This window comes from Misgurnus anguillicaudatus, chromosome 21 (genome assembly GCF_027580225.2).
Source record: "Misgurnus anguillicaudatus chromosome 21, ASM2758022v2, whole genome shotgun sequence".
Classification (NCBI taxonomy): Eukaryota; Metazoa; Chordata; class Actinopteri; order Cypriniformes; family Cobitidae; genus Misgurnus; species Misgurnus anguillicaudatus.
The window spans coordinates 58,362,849-58,385,783 of NC_073357.2; the positions used below are offsets into that span (position 1 = coordinate 58,362,849).

Below are 22,935 nucleotides of genomic sequence, written 5' to 3' on the forward strand. Positions count from 1 at the left end.
AACCTGTAAATATTTTCAACTGCAAAAATATACTTATAATTTTATATTTATACATACTTATACATTTTATACAAACTTTTTATTTTTTTGCTAGGAAAATGGCACCGTTCAAATGTCGCTCAAACATAGACCAAAGTTTATTAGACAGACTTGTTTCTGTATAGGGTACAGAAAGGGAGCACTAGTCACCTGATAGACGTTAGATAATGTCTAAAACAATCGCATGAGCAGCTATTGAGCAAACATGTCTGGAGAACAGTTGCATGATCGGTCCCTTCGCAAGAAAGTCTGGATACGGATACATAAATAATCATGCCCTTTGGTGCAAACAAGGAAGGGGAGATTGGAACAGGGAAGTCTGGTCGAACTTCATGACCAAGACAGATCAGCCCACGTCCAGCTTTTGTGCATAGCCAGGGGGAAATGTCAAAACTCAATCTCAACTTATTAAATGCAAGCTAAGACAAATTTTACTACACATGGTTTAACTATGTTTTTTGAAAACCATGGTTAATTTGTGGTTAACATGGTTGTAGGCCTACCATGTTTTTTTTTGTTTTAACTGTAGTAAAACCATATAGTTAATTTTTGTAAGGGTTAGTCATACAAGGAGAACAATAAAGAATATACAGGGTTATATGAAGATATATCAAACATATAAATTTGCAGTGTGGGAAAACAACATTTAAATTCTAACATATCTGAAGGTTAAAACTAAATACATTTTCTTCTGTTTCATGTCTCGTGTTTGTTGAGCAGGTTGCTTCTGTTTCCTTCTGTCTTTCATCTGGGTCACACCCTCTACTTTAACTGGTTGCCTTCAGGTGTTATCGGAAATTTCATTAAGTCATAATTCCAGTTTTTCTACCGGAAAGAATATTTCCGATAATTTCCGATACCAGACTAAAAATAAACACAATGCCATAGAAAAAACATTTCTGTCTAATGAAGATATAGTCAGTGTGCCAAGTCATGATATGACAAGATGAAGAACATTTTGGGTTACCAAACAAAACTTACAGTACAGTATTTATTCCAAAACTGTATTTCTTTAAAGAGCACCTATTTCATTGCTAAAACAACGTTATTTTGTGTATTTGGTATAATACAATGTGTTTGCGTGGTTTATGGCTAAAAACACATTATTTTTCACATACATGTATTTCTCTCACTGATTGGCCAGCTAATCTGTACGTTGTGATTGGCCTGAATACCTCTGACGTCAGACAGAAATTTCACGCTCCTTACCATGTTTGAAAGACTTGGTTGCTAAAAGGAGTTAACTTAAGTCTGAAGCGGGAGGAATTATGAAAATGTCGGTATTGTCTACATCAGTGTTTCCCAACCCTGGTCCTCGGGCACCCCCTCCCAGAAAGTTTTAGATGTCTCCTTATTTAACACACCTGATTTAACTCATCAGCTTGTTAGGGACACATGTTTACCATTTTAGAAGGAGGCTGATTCACATGCAATTTAATTTTTGCTACATGTCCCCTAGGGGCTCCATACTTATACGTGAATCGGACGATAGTCGACACATTAAAACCACAATATTTAAGATTTTTGTAATAAAATATGCAAAAACCACTTGCACAGTGTCATATATTTCATGTGTAGGTGTACCTATCCCAAAAGTTCCCAAGGATTTGTTAATCCAGAGAAATTCCTATTTTAAATTATTGCTCATCCTTCTTCTCCCTCGTAAATGTCGCCTCCGTTTTCTATAAAGGGACCAGTTGTGGTTATACAGCATCTAACATGTTGCTGTTGTGCCTTGCAGCTATTTCATTACGATGGCCTAAAATAATGTGATTAAACGTACAGGTAAAAAAACATTAATTTATTACCTCATCAATAAACATGATAGCGAATTCAATAAATCTCTGGAAGGTGAAAACTGTCCATCGTTCCACTCTCCTTCATAACGCCATTAAGCTTCGCCTTTGTTACTGTGAAATAGCGATCTCTAATGGTGAAAATCCTACAGATTGTTACTTTAATTGATTTAGGCTGGATAAAATCTTAATAATGAATAAAACATTTTAATCTGAATGAATAAACAACATCTATTGGGAACTCTTTATCAAAGATCTTTTTCAGGCGCACTCCACAACAACTACAGGAGTCCGACCATCACACAAGTAACTTGGTTAGCAGTGTCAGGGCTAAGATTAGTGGATATAAAGACTGCGTACATGCTGAACTTATGATATCTGGATAACCATAATTGGTCCGGCAGGGGTTTTGGACCTCTTTAAGAGGGATGGGTACATCATCTGGTGTGACACCATTAAGGCTGTCTCTGACCTATTGAAACATAAAAGGTACCGTTAGAGATCGTAAGGTAGTATTGAGTGAATAAAACCGTGAATGTTGCTGTTATGTGTTTGTGTTTACCCTCTCAGCCTCTCTGAACACCCTCAGCAGGTTTCTTCCCAGAGCGTCTTTAATCTCATCATCTGTCCAACCACGCCTAAGAAGTTCAATTACCAGGTCAGGATACTTTGACACGTCCTCCAAACCATCTGGTACACTATTCAAAAGCATGCATAATTTATTAATGGTTATAAATACAGACTTGTTCATCTCACAGTCTTAAAGTGCCCCTAATGGCACAAAGTAGCATACGGTAAGGTGAATTGCCCTAATGTGGGACACCTATAAGGTCTAGTCTTTGTAGGTCTCCCATTAATACATGAATGCCAGTGAAACTATGGGTTAGCAAAGCTCTGGTGCCATGTGTTCAAAATCCCATGACCTCTTAATTTTCCAGCCATATATGAGGGTTGAGCAATCATTAAACAAGAAGCATATTTTGTGAAGACCTTAAAAGTCAGTAGCTCCATTTCTATTATCATTCAAAATGCGCAAATTGAAAATACAGCCAATGGAAACACCTAAACTTCGCAAAAACTTCCATTTATCGCAGAAAAATAATACGCTCGCATGAGGTGATTTTTTAGCCAATTCGGAAGAGGTGTAATTCGCAAAATTGCAATGAAAACGGTTTTTGCATTTTCAGGTGAACTGGTGTATGTAAATCACATAATCATTATGCTTTCCTTGACAACAATGTTTCAATATCACTTCTATGTCTTCGTGATGTTTGTAATGAATTATTGAGAAAGGAAAAACTACGTTTTAGTCGCATATCATCGGTTAGTGGAAAAATGCTGTCAATTCACAAAAGTTTTTATTGACATTTAGAAATAGCGCATACATTTTGCGCAAATCTGTAATAGAAACGCAGCTAGGGAAAATTGATATTAGGGAGTATTAAGTATATTTTTTTTTACAAAACAATCCTGCTATTATTGGCCTAAGTGCTTATGAAATGTTTGTTTATCAAAATTTTTTTATAACTTTGTATATATAAACTATATATTTTATGTTTTATCAAATTTTATCCAAACATTTGGATATGTGGTTTTGAAAAGTGGGACAGTACTTCAGTCAATCAAAATGTGTGGTGGGCTACCTCATGGCATTTCGTGGTATAGTCATGAAATATTTGATTTATTTATTCATGTTCATGGACTCAATTTTCAGCTTTTTTCATGTCACTGAGCACAAATGTGTTTTTCGTGTCACTCAGCACAAATTTCTATAAATAATTTTGCATGTCCCTACGACTTTCTTTTGTAATTTAATGTATTGTTTTTTCCTGTTTTTGTCTGTTTTTAAATCATTGTTGCTTGGGGTTGGGGTTAGATTTGGGGTTTGGGTTAGGATGTCATTTTATGTATTGGTTTTTCTTACGAACTATTTTTGCTTGGGGTTCGGATGTCTGAAATGTAAAAAAAGCTGAAAATTGTGTTCATGAACACAAATAAATAAATCAAATATTTTATGACTATACCACGACTTGCCCAGAGATTGGTTTGGTGGTGGGGCAACTGGTTTGTTGGACCAAATGGTTATTTACAGGGTTTAAACTGCAGTTCGAACTCAAAATTTAATCTTACCCAATGTTTGTTCAAGCTGTGGGTTGTTGCAAGATTTTATATTTTGCCTTTTAAATAGGCCTAGACTTTGCCTGTTGTAAATGTATGTTTTTGTTGTTGAGTAAAATTATCTCACTCTAAAAACGGTTGGGTTATTTTTAACCCATAATGGGTAAATATTGGACAAAAAATGACCCAATGTTGGGTTGTTGTAATGCAATTTTAACCCAGCATTGGGTCAATTTTAACCCAGTGGTGTGTTCTGTCCAATATTTACCCAACATGGCTATGATAATAGTTGCTAAATGTCTTTATAATAAATGCATCAAACTATCATATTTTATTTTCGTCTGATGATGTTCAATTATCCATGTTTCAATTCATTCAAGGAAATTACTAACTTAAGAAGATTTTACTATTCTACATGAATCAAGTAAACCATGGTTTGACTAAATAAATCCAAATAAACCACCATGATTACCACAAATTAGCCATGGTTTTGCTACAGTAATCACAGTTTAACTATGGTTTTACAAATTGTAATCAATACGCCAAAAACATGCTTACTACACTACATGTAACTATAATCATTTACTATAATCACCCACTCTTAAAAATGCTGGGTTGTTTCAACCCAGCGTTGGATCAAAAGGGGACGAGGCCAGCAGTTGGTTTCAATTAACCCAGAAAATTATTATATATGACCCAACATTAGATAAAAACAACACAGCATTTTGGGTTGAAACAACCCAGCAATGGTTAAGTTTCAAATGAGTAGATTGGATTAGTTCATTTTTGATCCAACACTGGTTTAAAAATAACACAGCAGTTTTACATGGTTAATTTTTGTAAGGGACTCTACACTCAGACAAAAAAGTACAAAAGCGGTCACTGGGACAGTACCCTAATGCAGTGGTTTTCAAACTGGGGGCCGCGAGATGGTGCCAGGGGGGCCCCAGTTTTATGACATTTTATAAATACATTCATTTATCATGAAATCTGTGTTGTTAAACCTAAAAAATAATAAGCCAACTAACCAACAGCACTACTAGGTATAATTTTATATGTTTTGTTTAATTAAAATATTACATTTTAAAACTGTTTTTGTCATAAATTTTATTTCGGGGGGCCGCGAAAAAATGCAATGTACACAAGGGGGGCCGCACGCTGAAAAAGTTTGGGAACCACTGCCCTAATGTACAGATATGTGCATCCTTTAGATACAAAAGTGTGTTTTTAAAAAGGTTACCGCCCCAGCATTTGTACCATTTTAAGCCATGCTTACCGTGATACGCCATCATAATCTCCTCCGAATCCAATGATACTAGAGCCGGCCACTTTCTTGATGTGGTCAAAGTGATCTGAATTGTGCATGTACAGTAAAAATGTACATATATGTTAATGTTATAATTCATATAGTACTATTAGCAGCAGCTCAAGGTAGATGTACTTGTTGAGTAGATGTTTACCAGCCACATGAGAGAGGTTCGCTGCTTTCTGGCAGGTGACGTAATCATTATAAAAATTGATCATGACAATCCCATTCTTGTTTTTCTAAAACAGAAACATAACAGACAATGAATATAGATCATGATGCTAACAATACATAGATTAAGAACTGATAAGTTGTGAAATGCAATGTAATTCACTTAGGATAAAAGCATCTGACAAATGCATAAATCTAAACACTTTCAACATATACAGTAAAATTGCTTTCCCCTGTAAAAGTAGTTTCCATAAAGCTTTCTCTCTTAAGGGAACACACATACTGATAAAATGCATTCCCAGAAAACGCTATAAGTCGCTTTGTATAAATGCTATAATTGGATGATAATTGTCCCATGCCAGAATGACACACCCTCAAGTCTTTATTATATCATTTCATCTCATTGTTGTATACTAAGCAACACCCACACTAAACAAGACATGACAAATCATTTATATTAACTGTTAAAGGAGTTACTCGCTAAAGTTCAAAACGGGTCATTACAGGTCAAAAGTTTGTTCGAATGTCTGATGTCCGATTTCCTGCTGTAGTTGTCTTAAACATACACCATTAATCCCATACGGCAAAAAATATATTTTTTAATATATTTTTAAAATACATTTCAAAATATACAAAGAAATGACAAAAATACATTTTGGAATGTGTTTACAAAAATATGTTTTTCACCAATATATTTTTTGTATATTTTGAAATATATTTTAAAAATAAATATGTTTTAAAGCATGTATTTCAAACCAAGGAAATATATTCACATTGCACTGCAAGAAACATTTTGTTTATGTTACAAAACTTTTATAAGGTTTAAATTGAATATATTTTCAACTTCAATAATATACTTTATAAAATTAACTTGTATTTAACATATATTTTGGTCAAAATACATATTCTTGCCATATGGGTTGTAAAATTAGAAATGTATTTGCTTGCCCTTGAAATACATTTTGAAAAATATGTTGAAATATGAAGGTTAAAACTAAATATATTTTCAAATTCAAAAATATATTTAATTAAGCTTTAGTTCCTACAAAATTTATATTTAGCATATTTTAAATTTTTGGCAAGAAAATAGATTTTTTTGCCATAATAAACATTGTAAAAACTGTTGTGTGTACATGACATCTCACTTCTCTTTATGAAGTGAAACACTGCTGGTTAACCTCAGGGTTCTAACTAAAAGCTGAAACATACGATTACGCAAATCGTTGATAACATCCGTTTTTCATTTCCACTGTGTGAATTTTAAATAAAACCTGAGCAAAAAAGTGTAATGTTCTGACGGTCAAAGTGTCTTCTCTGAATGCCGTGTTTGATCTTTTATAGCTGCTTTTATATGAGTAAATAAGTAACATATCATAGATATAGATACTTTTTATGAATATGACAGTAAGTCATTCATTATACAATCATAAAGCTTATTGTGTAATTTTGATCTTTATGCATTAGGACCTCTGAAGGGTTGTAAAGTGGTTGTGGACTCACCACTTCTCGAAGAACATCATCAGGAACATTTCTCTTGTGTTGACAGATGCTGTATGCAGACGAATGACTGAATATGATGGGTGCTTTAGAGATCTCCAGAACCTGCTTCATCACCTTTTCAGATACGTGAGCCAGATCCACCAACATTCCAATACGATTCATTTCCAAGACCACTTGCTGAGAGAGTAAAAGGATTTGTTTACCATAAAACATCCATACACAACCATAAGAAAATATGTAGCATATTAAAGCTAAAATACACAGTGGGTGTTTAAAGGGGATTTGGACATTTTAGACACACTTATAGTATGGAAGTCACAACCTCAATGAAAACCAGGCACTAACCTCACTCCTAAACCTAACATCACAACCAGGTCAAAACTCAGCAAGCAATAGGGCCTCTGGGGCCTTATTTATAAAATGCTGTGTAAAAACCGTCCTACATTTAATCTTTACGATCATTTATCAAAAATGCGTGTGATTCATAAAACGAACGTACACACAGAAAACGCGTGTATCCGTTTCTTACAAATGATCTTGAACTTGAGCTGAGCAGTTTCAGATCTCCGCCTTTAAACCATGCCTAGTTAAAGTCATAGACATATAAAAGAGCATCTGTCAATGTTGAAATTCTTTCGAGCAGCAAAAATGGCTTATATTTCCAAAAACCTGCAGCAATCGGACAAGCAAAAGTGTCTGCTCAGACCCTGACATGGCGCTAAGCACTTTTCCACATCAAGTTTTTATAAATATGAATTGCCGTGGATTTTTATATACGCACGCTTTATAAATGAGGCCCCAGATCTAGTTCGGCTATTATGAGTAACCCACTTCTAGTATGAATTTAGTTGCATGTCGTTTTGGCCAAAATAATTTGTGAGATGTCTGATATTTCACCATGTAAGCAAGCTAGTCAACAGTGATTAGTGTTTGACTTCATTTATTTATTTATTTTTGGGCTGACAGTAAAAATTGCATGACATGAGATTGTGTTTGAAAGTCATTACATAATATATCAAACTGTATAGCCAAGTTAGTTACTGATATTATAATATTTGAAAATAACTTTTTCAAACCGCACAGCACCGTTCTTTTTTTTGACACGCAGCGCCGTTCTAAAAAATCGAACACATTGTTTTCTATGAGTATACGCACACCGGCGCCGACAGGTGGCGCCTGTCTGCGCCGCCCTGCTACGACTCAAATCCCTGTCGCCCCACAGAGTGCCACTCACATAGTTTAACATTAAATAACACCATATTTGTCCCAAATCAATAACGATTAACATTGGCTGCTAATCTATATTTTGCATTTTGAAGCAGACGCTATCTGACGAAGCTCGCGCTATTTAATGTGCACTTCCGGTTTACGATACCTCCGAGTTGTCCGAGACGCGGCTCAACGCAGCGCGTTGCACTAAAAGATGGCTTGCCTTTCCTGTGTTCAGTGATATTTTACTGTTAAATTGATCAGTTTATACATACTGTATACTTATTTGGATATATATTTCTTGTTTTGCATGAAAAAAAAAGGTAACATGGAAAGAAAAATGTTTACACTTTTTCAACCCAGCACTGGGCCAAAAAAGGACGAACCCAACTGTGGTGTTAAATCAACCAGATTTTTTTATATTTGACCTAACAATGGGTTAAAACAACTCAACATTTTGGTTTGAAACAACACAGCATAGGTTAAAGGTGCTGTGTGTAGATATTAGCGGTAACTAGTAGTGAGATTGTAAAGTGCAACCAATGGCTCAGTCCAGTAAAATTTACACATTGCACCTTTAATATACAACTTAACCGGTTGGGTTCATCCCTTTTTGACCCAATGCTGGATTGAAAACAAAGTCTAAACACATGTATACTGAAATTGTATAGTGTGCTGGCTGTATATACTGACTAACCTTGCCAAATTCAGACAATCCATCATGCACTACAGGCTCAGAATCTGTGTCCACCAGCCAGTTGTCTGCCCTAGAAAGGAAGTGAAACCAGAAATTTGGTGAAAGGTCATTGAAATTAAAACCCCTTCCCTAATCAGGTAAAAGGTCTTATGTATGGCTTTTGTTATTTCTTTGGAAGTCTGGCGTAGATTTCTAAGTAAGTGAATTTAAATTCTGTGGAACAGCTGGAATTTCCATTGCGCTTCCGGTATTTGTGCACGTGTTGGAATATTACAGATTGTCAGTACGGTGGGGTGTGTTGATCAATGGGAAAGGCTTATCAACAAAGCTTTTTCGGAAACAATTTTACATACAGGTTTGTTTTCATTTCAAGCTGATGAAATCTTTATCCTTGAATGAATGTTGTAATTTCCTCACCTTGCTGGACCAACCGGTATGCACTTCTTCAGTAGTATGCAGCGATGTAAGTACACATGAAGTCACTCACCAGGGTGTGTTACAGCTGTGTGTAAGAGTGAGATATCGCACGCCCAGCTGGTACATTAGGCGCAGTGTGCCCAGACTGCTGTCGATGGAGTGCCCGCCTTCTACACCAATCAAACAGGCCGTTTTATTCTGTTTAAAGGCATCCTCTATATCTGCAATCACAATATGAAAGATAAACATTTACTTTAGTTTATCATTTTACTTCAGTAGCCCATATTTTATTCACCCTCAAGCTGTATGTATATATTTGACCCTGGACCATATGAAGGTATATTTGTAGCAACAGCCAACAATACATTGCAATGGGTCAAAATTATTGATTTTTTTCTATGGCTAAAATCATTAGGACATTAAAGGAACAGTATGTAAGAAATTTATATCAATTAATCATAAAATGACCCTGATATGTCACTAGACATTAAGAAATCATTTTCATTTCAAATATTTATATCACTGACAACAGTGGTCTGGCAAGGATATTGTCATTTAAAAAGTGGAGTTGCAGCCCTCAACTGATGTTTATGTTGTCATGTTGTGTATTGGCCACCAGTTGTGTGATTGCAGTACCAGTTTTAGCCACAATCCTACATAATGTTCCTTTAAATGACAATATCCTGGCTGGACCACTGTTGTCAGTGATATAAGTATTTGAAATGAAAATGATTTCTTAATGTCTAGTGAGATATAAGGGCCATTTTATGATTAATTTATATACATTTCTTACATACTGTTCCTTTAAGTACAGATCATGTTCCATGCAGTGTTGTTTTTGTAAACAGTAACACGACAATGACTAGCTAAAAATGGCTCTATGGTGACTAAAACATGACGAGGCGCTTTCGAGTTTTCATTGACGAGACGAGACGGAACGAAAATGATTATATCTGACGTTCACAATGCATGTCATTTCTGCCTATTTTGCGTGAAATCTGTCTGTTTTTAGCTAAAAAGTATCAGCAATGTTACGGCTTCCTATCCTTGTTTTGGGTACGCCCACCACCCTGCTGCCCCCATGCCGCGCATACGCACCAGATTTCACACAACAAACACGAACCTGCAGCGAGTCCGACGAGATGATTTATGGACATACTTTTTAGTATAATCCATCAGAAAGAAAAACGGAAGGCATATTGGGAGATGACGGTAAATGTGGCCACAAACTAGGTGGGAAGAATACCACCAACCTCAAGCGGCACCTGAAGGCTCATCACGCTGATATTTTTTTAAAGGTAATTAACAAGTCAATTAACATATAATATACATTCAATTTTACTCGACAATCGGCTTGTGACACATTTCATGGTAAACTTAAAGTTTTACATGTATCTACTTGTCAAACCTATAAGCCCATTTCCTATACTTTTTAACCTAAATTAATTTGTTAAAGACTACTTTTTTACTTAAATTGACTTAAACTTGACTAAAACCTTTTTATGTTTTCGTTGACTAAAACTTGACTAAATCTAGTTTATAAAGTTTATAAGTGACTAAAGTGTGACAAAAACGAAAAAGCATTTTCGTCCAAAAGACTAAGACTAAAACTAAAAGGGCTGCCAAAAACAACACTGGTTCCATGAAGATATTTTGTACATTTCCTACCGTAAATATACCAAAAATGTATTTATCATTAGTAATATGTGTTGCTAAAGACTTTCTTTGTACAACTTTAATCAGTCCTTACAGAAAAACGCAGAGCTTTTTTGTGATTGTTGCGGGCAAAAATCCTTGATTTTGCAACACGTTTTTTCAAAAAATGCGAATATGCTGGATATTTATCCAATTTTATGTGATCAAATTGCGTAAACTTGCAAAAATTGCGTGAACTTGCAAAAATTGCGTGAACTTGTCAAAATTGCGTGAACTTGCCAAAATTGCGTGAACTTGCAAAAACAGTTTGCAGCTTTTGCAGCTTTTAAATGATGTTCACGTCGCATAATCACGTCACTTCATAACGTTCCCATGGCAACAGGGGACATGGCTGCGCTTGTGTGAAGTAAATGCAATATTTTTCAACTTTCTGCTAAGATATATGTGTTTTTTGCTACGAAAATGTGGGGATTATGAAATCATGCAAGCCCCGCATATTTTGCGCACGAAAATCTGCAATTTATGCTTCGAAAGTGCAGCGTATTTGAAAAAATTTGGCCCCCGCATAAATATGCAGACTTTGGCTGATAATGCGTTAAATCATGCGATCGCATAGTCGCGTTTTTCTGGAGGGAGTGTTTAAATGTGATTTTCTCAATATTTAGATTTTTTGTACCCTCAGATTTTCAAAGAGTTGTATTTCCGCCAAAACTGTAACAAACCATACATTAATGGAAAGCTTTTTTATTCAGCTTTATTCACCTTAAAGCAACACTATGTAGTTTTTTTCCCTTTAAATAATGTCTCTAAAATTATTTCAGTGATAGAACAACTTTTAACTGGACAAATTGTACTGTTGCTGCAACCTGAGCAGCCTCCTAGCTGCTACAAGCACACTCTGAAAGTGTCGGTGGAGGGTAGAGCACACAGCCCCGCCCCTCCCCCTGCCTGCAGAAGAGTGTCTGATATCAGGCACTGTTCACTTTTCAATCACATGGTGGAGCTGTAAGTCATTTTTACATGGAAACTACATAGTGTTGCTTTAATTGAAAAAAAATTGACCCTTATGATTGGTTTTGTGGTCCAGGGTCACAAATGACTTTCTTCTATTAGCCAAACACAATAATATCCTGGCTCTTTTCAGCTTTATAATGGTGTTGGATAGTGCCCCATTTTTAAAGCCCCACAAAGTGAATCCATCCATCCAAAACTAATCCATACAGTAATTACATTTCTTCTGAGGTGAAGCTATGGGTTTATGTAATGTTCGGTCAACGCTCAGCTGTCCACCTGACCTCAAATCTCTCGTGAACACGCATACAGCCATAGTTTATAAAATGTGAAAAATAAATGTTTCCTTAAAAAAAAACATTGCTTGACCTCTGAAGACATTTGATAACTTTATGTATCAGTTTTTTATGGATGAATGTGATTTTTTTGAGCTTTAAAAGTGGGGTACTATCCAGCCTGATCAATTAACATAAAAAACCAAACCCCAACATCACAGGGCAGAAGCAAATCATATAAAATGTACAAATGTGGCTTTATGAATTAGCATGAATTCATGAGATACTGTTGACACTATCCAATGCCATTATAAAGCTGATGTTATTTAATGTAACTTTGACTGTGTTTGGCTGAAAGAAGAAAGTCAGAAATATTGCTTGAGTGAAACATGGTCTAATATTCATTACTATTCCTTTAAGAACAAAGGTCAATGAACATCATGTTAGGGCTTTTCTCTGTGGTTGCTATGGTATTACGTCTATTTGCTGCTGGTTCGCCATCTCACCTTGACTGCTAGCAGCAAACGTGAAAACCTCTGGGTATTTCTGGCACATCCTGTGGATTACATCGATCTGTTCCAGGGTCTGTCTGACTGCATCTTTATACTGCGTGTCACAGGCGACAAAAGCAGCCCAGAACTGCACCACAAAAACAAACGCTGTCAGATTCACCCATCACATTGCTTATTCTTGTGTTTATGTGCCAGTATTCACGTACCTGTGCCGCCAGGTGTCCATTTTTGATTTTTGGGATGTTGGTATGAGTGGTGTTTAGTGTGTACAGGTCCGCTTCCTTGAGCTGATTATTAAACTTGTTTCTTAACTGCCAGGGCAGGTCATTGTGCCTGTTTTATGATATTTTGTGTCATTAAAACCAGCACATAAAATCTTAGATAATATGAGAGACCTTGTGGCTTTTCTACAAACATCAGTCCACCTTTTCAGCTAAAATATGACATCCTCTATAAGTACTCACTGTCAAATCATCATATATTTTTATGTTACTTTAAACTATTTCAACTTCTTTTTACAAGTTATGCCAACTTATTACAGGTCAAAACTAAAAATAGTAGGTTAAATTGACTTCCAAAACCAAGTCTTTTTAACTTCATGCTGCCTTTTTAACAGTGTATGTATAAAATTTTGCAAAAATATAACATTAACATTTAGTAATAAATGTAATATGCAAATGTATATGTGTGACCTGTCTGTGAAATCTAGGTTAAAAATATCACAATGTAATTTTGAGATGAGGAGCATTGATTTCAATTAGGGCTGTCAAAAGATTCACGATTAATCGTGATTAAAAAAGTTTGCATACAAAATAAAAGTTTGTGTTTGCAAATTGTGTATAAATACACGGATGTATATATTTAAGATAATTATATATATTTTTAATATAATATAATATAATTACATATAAAAGTTTTAAATCCATACATGCATGTGTGTGTATTTATATATACAAAATAATTACACAGTGCACACACATATATTATGCAAAAACAAACTTTTATTTTGTACGCGATTAATCTTTTAATTTCAATCTTTGACATGATCTTACTCAGTCAGTGTGAAAGATATCAAGGTTATATCTTAACAGGATGATTTTATGTAGAAAACAGTAAATTACAAAAAATTACTTTAGCCAGATTGGATCACACATACTGTAGATTTTTAATGCAAAGTGTCCAAATACTTTTTGTGGAATTGTATACAGTATGTAAGATTACAGTTTATTGTTTTAGCCATATTTTACTAAGTTTAGTGCCCAGACAGACGGACAGGGTGGTCTTACCCATCTATTAGTGGTGTTTCAGCCATCAGTCTCAGCGCACGCTCCTTCAATTCATTTGCAATGGAGTTGACTGTAAAAGCACAGCACATCAAACACACAGTCCTGATCAAATCCATTGTCATCATATGTTCTGTATCCTTTAATGTAAATGTTGATCATATATATCTCCCTAATCTCTAAAATATATAATTTCTCTCTCCTCCTTTCTGTCTATATGTACAGATGTACAGTACAGTAAGAGCAACAGGCCATCGATCGTCCTGGTAAGTATATAGCAACGAGGTTAATGTATAATATGGTTATAAAGTTTTTAATGATGTGCATGTGATGGTGTCAGGATAAAAGTGAGAGTTTTTTGTGTCCGTGTTAAAAGTCCATCACAGAACAAGAGCATAGTCTTTAAAGGTGTTCCCTCAGCATGTGCCTTCAGTACAGCATTAACCTGTTAAAGTCACTCGGTGTCTTATTGTCTGAGTGATCAACATCAGCTAAATCATTTTAACCAGACTTACTGTGTAAGGTGCAGCTTTCCAACCAGCCTGACATTGCAAAATCAGCCGGTAGCATGAGGGGTGCATTTCCTAAAAGCAACTACGGTCACAAGTTCTGTCGTCATCGATAGAGTTCAATGGTAACAACGACCATGGTTAGCTAACAATGATTTTAGGAAACACAGCCCTGATCGACTTACTTTTAAGGTCATACTTAAAATAGCTTTCAAACACACCATGTCATATAAATAAGACCGAAACTGAGTGTTTTCCTGACACGTACTGATATAAAGCCACTTCAGTGCTCTTTTATATAAGATGTGACACCCTTTCAACACGTACACCTTTGCACATAAAGAGTTCAGCTTAATACCTCAAAGGCACATATTGGTATCTGATGTACACATATTTATACCTAAATGGTACATATTAGGATCTTTTTAAAGGGTACTGCCCCTAAAAGTTTATTACTAGGGCTGTCAAAAGATTAATCCCGATTAAGCGCATACAAAATAAAAGTTTGTTTTTGCGTAATATATGTCTGTGCACTGTGTGTAATTATTTTGTGTATATAAATACACACACATGCATGATACATTTACACACACACACAAAATGGCTGGTTTTCATAGGGGCTGCTGCGAAAATGCCAGTAAAACCGACTAGTATCATCTTAAATTAAATTTAGTTGGACTTGATAGCAGAGGTAGACAATACTTAGTTACATTAGTTACATTTTCCAAGCATCTGTGCTTTATTAGTGTTTGTATTGGGAAAAATTTCACTTCACTACATTCTAAAGCATATAATTATACTGTGTATTCTTTAATATTGCATATTAAAATTGATTTAATACCTAATTACATTAAAATTGTGTACTTTTACTTGACTAATGTACTTAAATATTAAATGTAAAACAAAAACGTATTATTTATGAAATGTAATAGAGTAAAAATTATGATAATATGCGTTGGAATGTATGTTTTTCAAAGAAAAACACAGATAAAAGACAAATACTTGAAAAATAATTTTTAGTAGAAAGTAAAACCTCTGCTTCATATAGTGACCCTAGCAACTTGTCAACCCACTTGTGGTCTGTGGACGTTGGCATGAACGATCAATTTACTGTAAAACGATAACTCTGAATTCTTGTTAATCTGTTAGTAGTACAATCTATCGCACAACAGCTTTTTCCCATTTTGCGTTTTCACCGTGTTTTCGCTGATGTCACGCTGTACTCAAATGCTGCCGCTCTGTCTTTTGCCACTCGGTGGGCGTAACCGCAGTCACTCTCGCCGATGGTGACGTCATGTGCATACCCTCTATTCCAGGAATTGTCTATAAGAATATTTATATTGCTGTTCTTCAAATTGTATCTGGTGTTTTCATGATAATAAAGAAAATGTTGAATGATTGTGTTTAACAAGTGTTATATATGTTATAAAAGACTCATAATGATTTTAGATGGATAAGGACTTCTTACTGACCAAAACACTGTAGTACACACACAAATATATTATGCAAACACAAACTTTTATTTTGTATGCAATGAATCGCGATTAATCTCTTGACAGCCCTAATTATTACGTACAAAAAGTGACACTGCTCTTGTTTCTCAAGATTTCCCAAAACTGATATAAAACCAAAAGGATGCTTATGCAATGTAACTGGTTCATCGTAATCACCCCTCAACAAATGTTACAGGATGTTGATGTAACACTTTAAATTCAACTCATAATCATTTGGAAGGTTTTCACAAGACTACCCTATTACTTTATTAAACATCTCAGTAAAACAAGTTATATCTGTACTATTACCAATTCCATCAGAGGATCTTAAACAACAGTTAGCCTACTGTATATGGATGGGAGCGGGCTACACATTAAAGGACCAGAGTGAGGCCTATGACACAGTTGTGTAAAGGTCTATGCGATGCTTCATCTTTGACCTTCTAATCACTGGAGCAAATGTGCATCAGTTTTAATGCACTTCCTGTTAACTCAAACTACGCATCAGCCTTGCAATGAACAAAACAGAATATTGAAATGTTTAAACATCTGATATACATCTTATCTAATGCTGAATCACTTTACAATGAGTAATGCACTTGAACTGGCGTTGTAAAATTCCAGTTCAGTTTGATAAAGATAATTCTGTAACCTGATCACATTCAAACATCTTTATTACAGCCCTGTTTTTTTGTCATTTCATTAACAGTTTCGGCCTTTCAACACTTAAAGCAACACTATGTAGTTTTTTTTACCCTTAAATAATGTCTCTAAAATTATTTCAGTGATAGAACAACTTTTAACTGGACAAATTGTACTAATGCTGCAACCTGAGCAGCCTCCTAGCTGCTACAAGCACACTCTGAAAGTGGCGGTGGAGGGTAGAGCACACAGCCGCGCCCCTCCCCCTGCCTGCAGAAGAGTGTCTGATACCAGGCACTGTTGCGCTTTTCAACCACATGGGGGAGCTGTAAGTCATTTTTACATGGAAACTACATAGTGTTGCTTTAATGCGGGCTTAGCTACTGAAATAGGTTGTTGAACCATGACTGTGTTTCTTGATGCTCTGTATTGGTAAACAAGCTTTTCAAAGTTTTGGTTGGTGGAATGTTTTGAACTTTGAGCGTAAAAACTTTTCAACAACAACACCAAAATCTTCACACATTAAAGTGGACGTTGCTAATAAGAACATTATTTGGTGTAATGCAATGTGTCTTGCGTTTAAGATTCAAAAAACTATTATTTTTCATGTACCGTACATTATTGTTGCTCCTCTATGCCCCGACTTTATGAAAACACGTAGATTTTTAAAAAGCTCAGGCTGCATCCAAAAACGCCTATTTCGTAAGGAATAATTGACGACGGGCCATTGAATTATAAGAAAATAATGCACACCAAGGTGGTAATGCGGCACGACGCGAAGCGGAGGTGTGCATTATTTTCAAATAATTCAAAGGACCGGAGTCAATTATTCCACTTATACCACGGTTACCACAAACATTGCTCTGGTGCCTATTTTTAAGACATTTGAAAAGTTAGGTGTGAGGTTTACAGAAAAATAATCAACACCCATAGAACATTTCTCAGCCAATCAGAATGCAGCATTCAACAGACCCGTGGTATAACATACTATATAGTAGGTGAAAAGCATTAGGCATTATAGCATTCGAAAAACAGTACCCGGATGACCTCTGGCAAGATCCCAAGTGTTCATTTGATGGACACTTTTCTATCCCGTGATCCCCAGTAAAGGAGTTATCCAACGAAAAAGATGGTTCATGGTTGATGCAACAAACACATATTTTGACATGATGAGCAACACACGATACTAAGAACACATCTTTTGAATTTGCGCCCCTCGGAAGAGAAATGTTTATATTTGACCCAACAATGGGTTAAAACAACCCAATATTTTGGGTTGAAATTTTTTTTTTTAGAATGCACGAACAGCTTTTAACACAAAGACAAACATGAAATCCCATCATATGACCCCTTTATACATTAAAGCATAATTGTGTTCCTGTAGTTCAATTAAGCATTTTGTGAGTTCAATCCCAAGAACACACATAATGATAAAAGCATGTTGGTCTATTGATTTAATCCACTACAAGTTGCTTTGAATAAAAGCATTGTAGTCGTTGTTGAGAAAATATTTGTATTTCAATTAAAATATGTTGAGACATTTCTCTGAAATATTGTAGTAATGTGTGTTACCTCACTGATTCCCATCATAACCATGTTCTCGGCATGATGAAACATCTTACTAAAAATCATTTACAGACCCGTTAAATATTATACTGTAAAATATTTGTAAATATTATACTGTAAAATATTTGTAAATATTATACTGTAAAATATTTGTAAATATTATACTGTAAAATATTTGTAAATATTATACTGTAAAATATTTGTAAATATTATACTGTAAAATATTTGTAATTATTATACTGTAAAATATTTGTAAATATTATACTGTAAAATATTTGTAAATATTATACTGTAAAATATTTGTAAATATCATACTGTAAAATATATGTAAATATTATACTGTAAATATTATACTGTACTATACTGTTATTTTTAGTCCATTCACAATTGTGACCATTCAAAAATGAAATTGTATAAAACCCAATCATAATAATTTGATGTTAATATGAACTAAATAGTTGTTTCACCTAAGTTAATGATTTTCATCATATACTGACTGTTGAAATCTGAGATATTAAATATGTAGGTTTATCCTTTAAATCAAAGGTGAAATTGTCAAAGCTATACAACACGTATAAGTTGTCATGTGTGATTTACAACGTGATGGAAAAGCTTATACGGGTATTTCCTGTTTAAACTGGTTTCTCAGGTAATTTCTGGGCTCCGTGCCTTCTCAGTAATTCCCCTTTCTGTAGGCCTATTGGTTTGTGGCTTACTGCTCCTCCTATATAAGGCAACAGTTCATCGCAAATATCAGACCGCTCTCTCTTCCTTTCGCAGACTAACAAATACAGAGTCATGGCTCGGCTAGACGTCACTGAAACCTTTCAAAACATCATGTTTCCTGGGCACATGCACACTCAGGACTCCCTGAATTATGCTGTCAACTTCAAGTTTCAGGACACAGACACTGTAATCGTCACCTACCCGAAATCAGGTACTTTTATCACAAAGAGAAATGTTATTTTTATTTATATTCATTTGCAATATCTGTAAATGTGTTGATTGTGATGTGACTCATAGGTACCACATGGATGCAGGAAATCATCAGTTTGGTTTCGCGTAAAGGAGACCCAACTTTTTCTCAATCTCAGCCTAACTGGGCCCGTGCTCCGTGGCTCGAGCAGTATTACTGCCCTCAAGTCCTGCAAGCCTCTACAGGACCCCGAATTATTACTACGCACCTTCCTTACGACCTACTGGCACCAGCCCTACGAGACTCCAATGCAAAGGTAAATAGATGGGAAATCCCAAGCCCCTTGCTTTATTATATCTGTTTGCAGATGATGAATATCTCTCTCGTCTTTCTCAGGTCATCTATGTGGCTAGGAATCCCAAAGACGTGGCTGTGTCCTATTATCACTTTCACAAGATGGCAAACTTTCTGCCCGACCCAGGCACTTTCTCTGAGTTTCTGAGTGACTTCCTAAAGGGTACAGGTTAGTTGACGTTTATAACCTTCTGTTAGTTATCAGTTCTTAGCAAGCAATTTTAAAAAGACCAGCCAAGATGATTAGGCTAAAACAAGGCAAAATTTGTGCTGTCAGTGAACATTTAATAGACGACTATCCATAGCATGAAAATAAATGAAAGCAAACACTTTGTAATACACTGAAAAAATGAATCATTCAATTAACTCAATTTTTTTAAGGTAAGTGGTTGCAATCAATTTATTTAAGCTACATTTAAACAAAAAAGATTAGTAAAGTAAAATAAAATAAAAAACTTTTGTTTAAATGTAGCTTAAATGGATTGATTGCAACGACTTACCTTAAAAAGGTTAAGTTACTCGAATGAATCATTTTATTCAGTGTACCTTTTGACTTTGAATATCATACATCTCACAAGTTATTTTGGCGAAAACGACATGTAACCAAATTCAAGTTTATTTCGGCTATTTGGCTTGATTTGAGGTTTTAAGAATTTTAGATATGCATGCATACACTTATTATAAAAAATTAACGGCACCTTATTTATCCTCAGTGCATTATGGGTCTTGGTTCGATCATGTGAAGGGCTGGACCGGCCATGCACAGAATTTTCAGAACTTTCTTTACATCACATACGAAGAAATGTGGCAGGTAAGCAAACGGCAGTCATTTATATGATGGCCACACAGAATAATACACAAAAAGTCAAATTGAGATGCATTATAATATGAGAAAATGTTTATGATTTTAAAATTTTGTTTTTTTTTTCAATCAGGATCTTCGTGGGTCTGTTGAGAAAGTGAGTCATTTTCTTCAGTGTCCTTTAACTGAGGAAGAGCTGACCAATGTTCAGAAACACTGTAGCTTCAGTTCAATGAAGGAGAACCCTATGGTGAACTACACACTTATCCCACAAGAGATCATTGACCACAGCAGGGGCAAGTTCATGAGAAAAGGTGTGTCTCAAAAACTACACTGTAAAAAAAATCCGTAGTTTTTGCGGAGAAGTGCTGGCGGCTGTGGTTTCCAGAGCAATTCTGTAAAAAATACAACTTAAAACCGTAAAAACAAAAAATAAGAGTTTCTAAACAGTTAATAAATCAAAGAAATTCTGTATACAGGTAAGATTTGTAAAATTTACAAAAGTTCGCTGTAATGCATACAACTGTGGTGGTGCTGATTTTACGGTTTTGAGTTGTATTTTTTACAGGGTTGTTCTGGTAGCCACAGCTGCCAGTGTTTCTCCGTGAAAACTACGGCTTTTTTACAGTGTATATATAGCATAAATTTATCATTAGCTAATTTTCAGCTGTCTGCATTCTTTAACATGACACACACACACACACACACACACACACACACACACACACACACACACACACATATTAGAGATGCACCTGATATATCGGCCAATAATTGGTATCGTCAATAAAAAATTTACACTATCTGCTATCGAACGATAGTTTAAAAACAGCCGATAGTCATGGCCGATATATCCTGTCAATCAAAAGAGAACAGGAGAATGAAATAAAATGTAACTCTGTGTATAGAAAATGTAAAGTAACATCACTAGTTTAATGTTCAATATTAATGGTCATTTTATATGAATGTAAACAATACAAAAATGTAATCTTCAGAATATAGTTAATCGAATATAACCATTAAACTATTTGTATCAGCATCGGTATCTGCAGATATCAGTCTGAATAATTGGCTATCGGTACAAGTTTTGAAACATTAAAATGTTAACTACGATATCAAAAATCTATTAATCTGAAGGTGTTATTGCTAAATCGGATTAAATGCTTGAAATTACTTTTGTAGACAAAAAACACCTGTGCCAAACAAAAAACAAAATTTTGTTATTAGAAAACTAAAATGTTATTTTAAAATAGTATTTTTGAAATCGACTGAATATTAAAGGAAAAGCAACCAATAAAAGCCCATATTAAATGTGAACTCTTTCGATATTCTTTAAAAATCATCCTAAAATGAAACTTTAAGAAGCTTCTTGATAAAAAAACACGTTTAGCAATTTCTAGCCAAAGGGTGACTGATGATAAAATATTACAGAGTTTGAGTTATTGTGGATGCTTTTAGTCACCAACATAATTCCCACAGTTACATGTGTGTGTATATATAGCACTCTGGGATCGGAATAAAATTCCAGGCTCTGACCCCTCCCCTCGGATAGCATGCCAAATACACTTTGTTATCTGTACACGTTGATATCTGATTACATTACATTTTAGTGCAAGCCCATGAACATCAATGTAATCACATTTTATAATAAAATATTGAAATATACCATAAAGTAATATTTTATTTTATTTTATTACAGTTCAAAATAAACCTTTAACTATTTATAGACACTAATCCTCTGAATGTATTTTTATTTTCATCAGGTAAAATCGGAGACTGGAAAAATAATTTCACTGAGGAACAGAGTGACCGCTTTGATGCCGTGTACTCCTCTCAGATGGGAGATTCTTCACTGTTGTTTAAATGGGATTACATGGAGGAAATGCCAAAACCCAGAAACACCATTATTAGTCCTCTCAGAGAGATTAGTTTGTGTACATAACTTTTGAATGTGTTAAATATTTCACAGTGGAAGAGATTTTTATATGTTGAGCTAAAATGCCCACCGAGTGGGTATACACTTTTTACCTTCAGTCTAGTTTTAAGGTTTTTTAGTTTTAACAATAACATATTAGCATAATGTTTAATATGTTCACTTTTTATTTGTGTATGTGTGCTATATACTAAAACTATTTCTGTTTATTTATAGCATTTTTATTTTTGTTAATATGCTGTGCATGTATCTATATAACTTATATTGTAAGTTTATAAGTAGGCTAATGATGTTTGATGCTTGTTTACCTTTTGTAGAGTGAAACAATTATGTCAAAAAACTGATCACATGTGTGCAATTGTGAATTTAGATTTTTATACCATATGTAGATCAATAATGTTTATAAAAAAGTAAAAATGTAGGGTAATGTAGAAAAAATGTGTGATTTTATAATTTCCATTCTTAAGCAATCTGTTTTTCTTTCTTGAGCTGTGAGCTATGCTGTTGTTTATCATTTGTAATAATTTATTATAAAGCAAGTGTATGGTAAGAAAATAAAACCTACTGGAAAACTTCGTTTTCTTTGCTGATTGTGTTAATTTTAAACTTGTTGTAAATCTTAATTAGAATTTATTCTTTCTAAATGGCAGTGGGACTGTGGCAAGCAAAGCATTTGTGTGAAGTGCACACCGATGTGTTGCTTGCTAAATGCCACCTCAAATGACTTTTG

At 34.8% G+C, this 22,935-nt stretch overlaps 2 protein-coding genes across 2 annotated transcripts; one reads left to right on the forward strand and one right to left on the reverse strand.

Moving 5' to 3' along the window:
- Window positions 1–1,819: 1,819 nt before the first annotated feature.
- On the reverse strand, window positions 1,820–14,260 carry dpep1 (dipeptidase 1). Its single transcript, XM_055216269.2, has 10 exons — window positions 13,994–14,260; window positions 12,914–13,040; window positions 12,702–12,834; window positions 9,324–9,474; window positions 8,837–8,906; window positions 6,931–7,107; window positions 5,414–5,498; window positions 5,230–5,305; window positions 2,398–2,533; window positions 1,820–2,307 (listed from the first exon to the last, which is right to left on the reverse strand). The coding sequence occupies exons 1-10, from the start codon at window positions 14,116–14,118 to the stop codon at window positions 2,134–2,136; spliced, it is 1,254 nt and encodes a 417-aa protein (XP_055072244.2). The 5' UTR covers window positions 14,119–14,260; the 3' UTR covers window positions 1,820–2,133.
- On the forward strand, window positions 9,022–22,781 carry sult5a1 (sulfotransferase family 5A, member 1). The gene is made up of 8 exons (XM_055216281.2): window positions 9,022–9,299; window positions 14,216–14,256; window positions 18,981–19,137; window positions 19,224–19,432; window positions 19,513–19,639; window positions 20,184–20,281; window positions 20,406–20,586; window positions 22,036–22,781. The coding sequence occupies exons 1-8, from the start codon at window positions 9,272–9,274 to the stop codon at window positions 22,212–22,214; spliced, it is 1,020 nt and encodes a 339-aa protein (XP_055072256.2). The 5' UTR covers window positions 9,022–9,271; the 3' UTR covers window positions 22,215–22,781.
- Window positions 22,782–22,935: the final 154 nt, after the last annotated feature.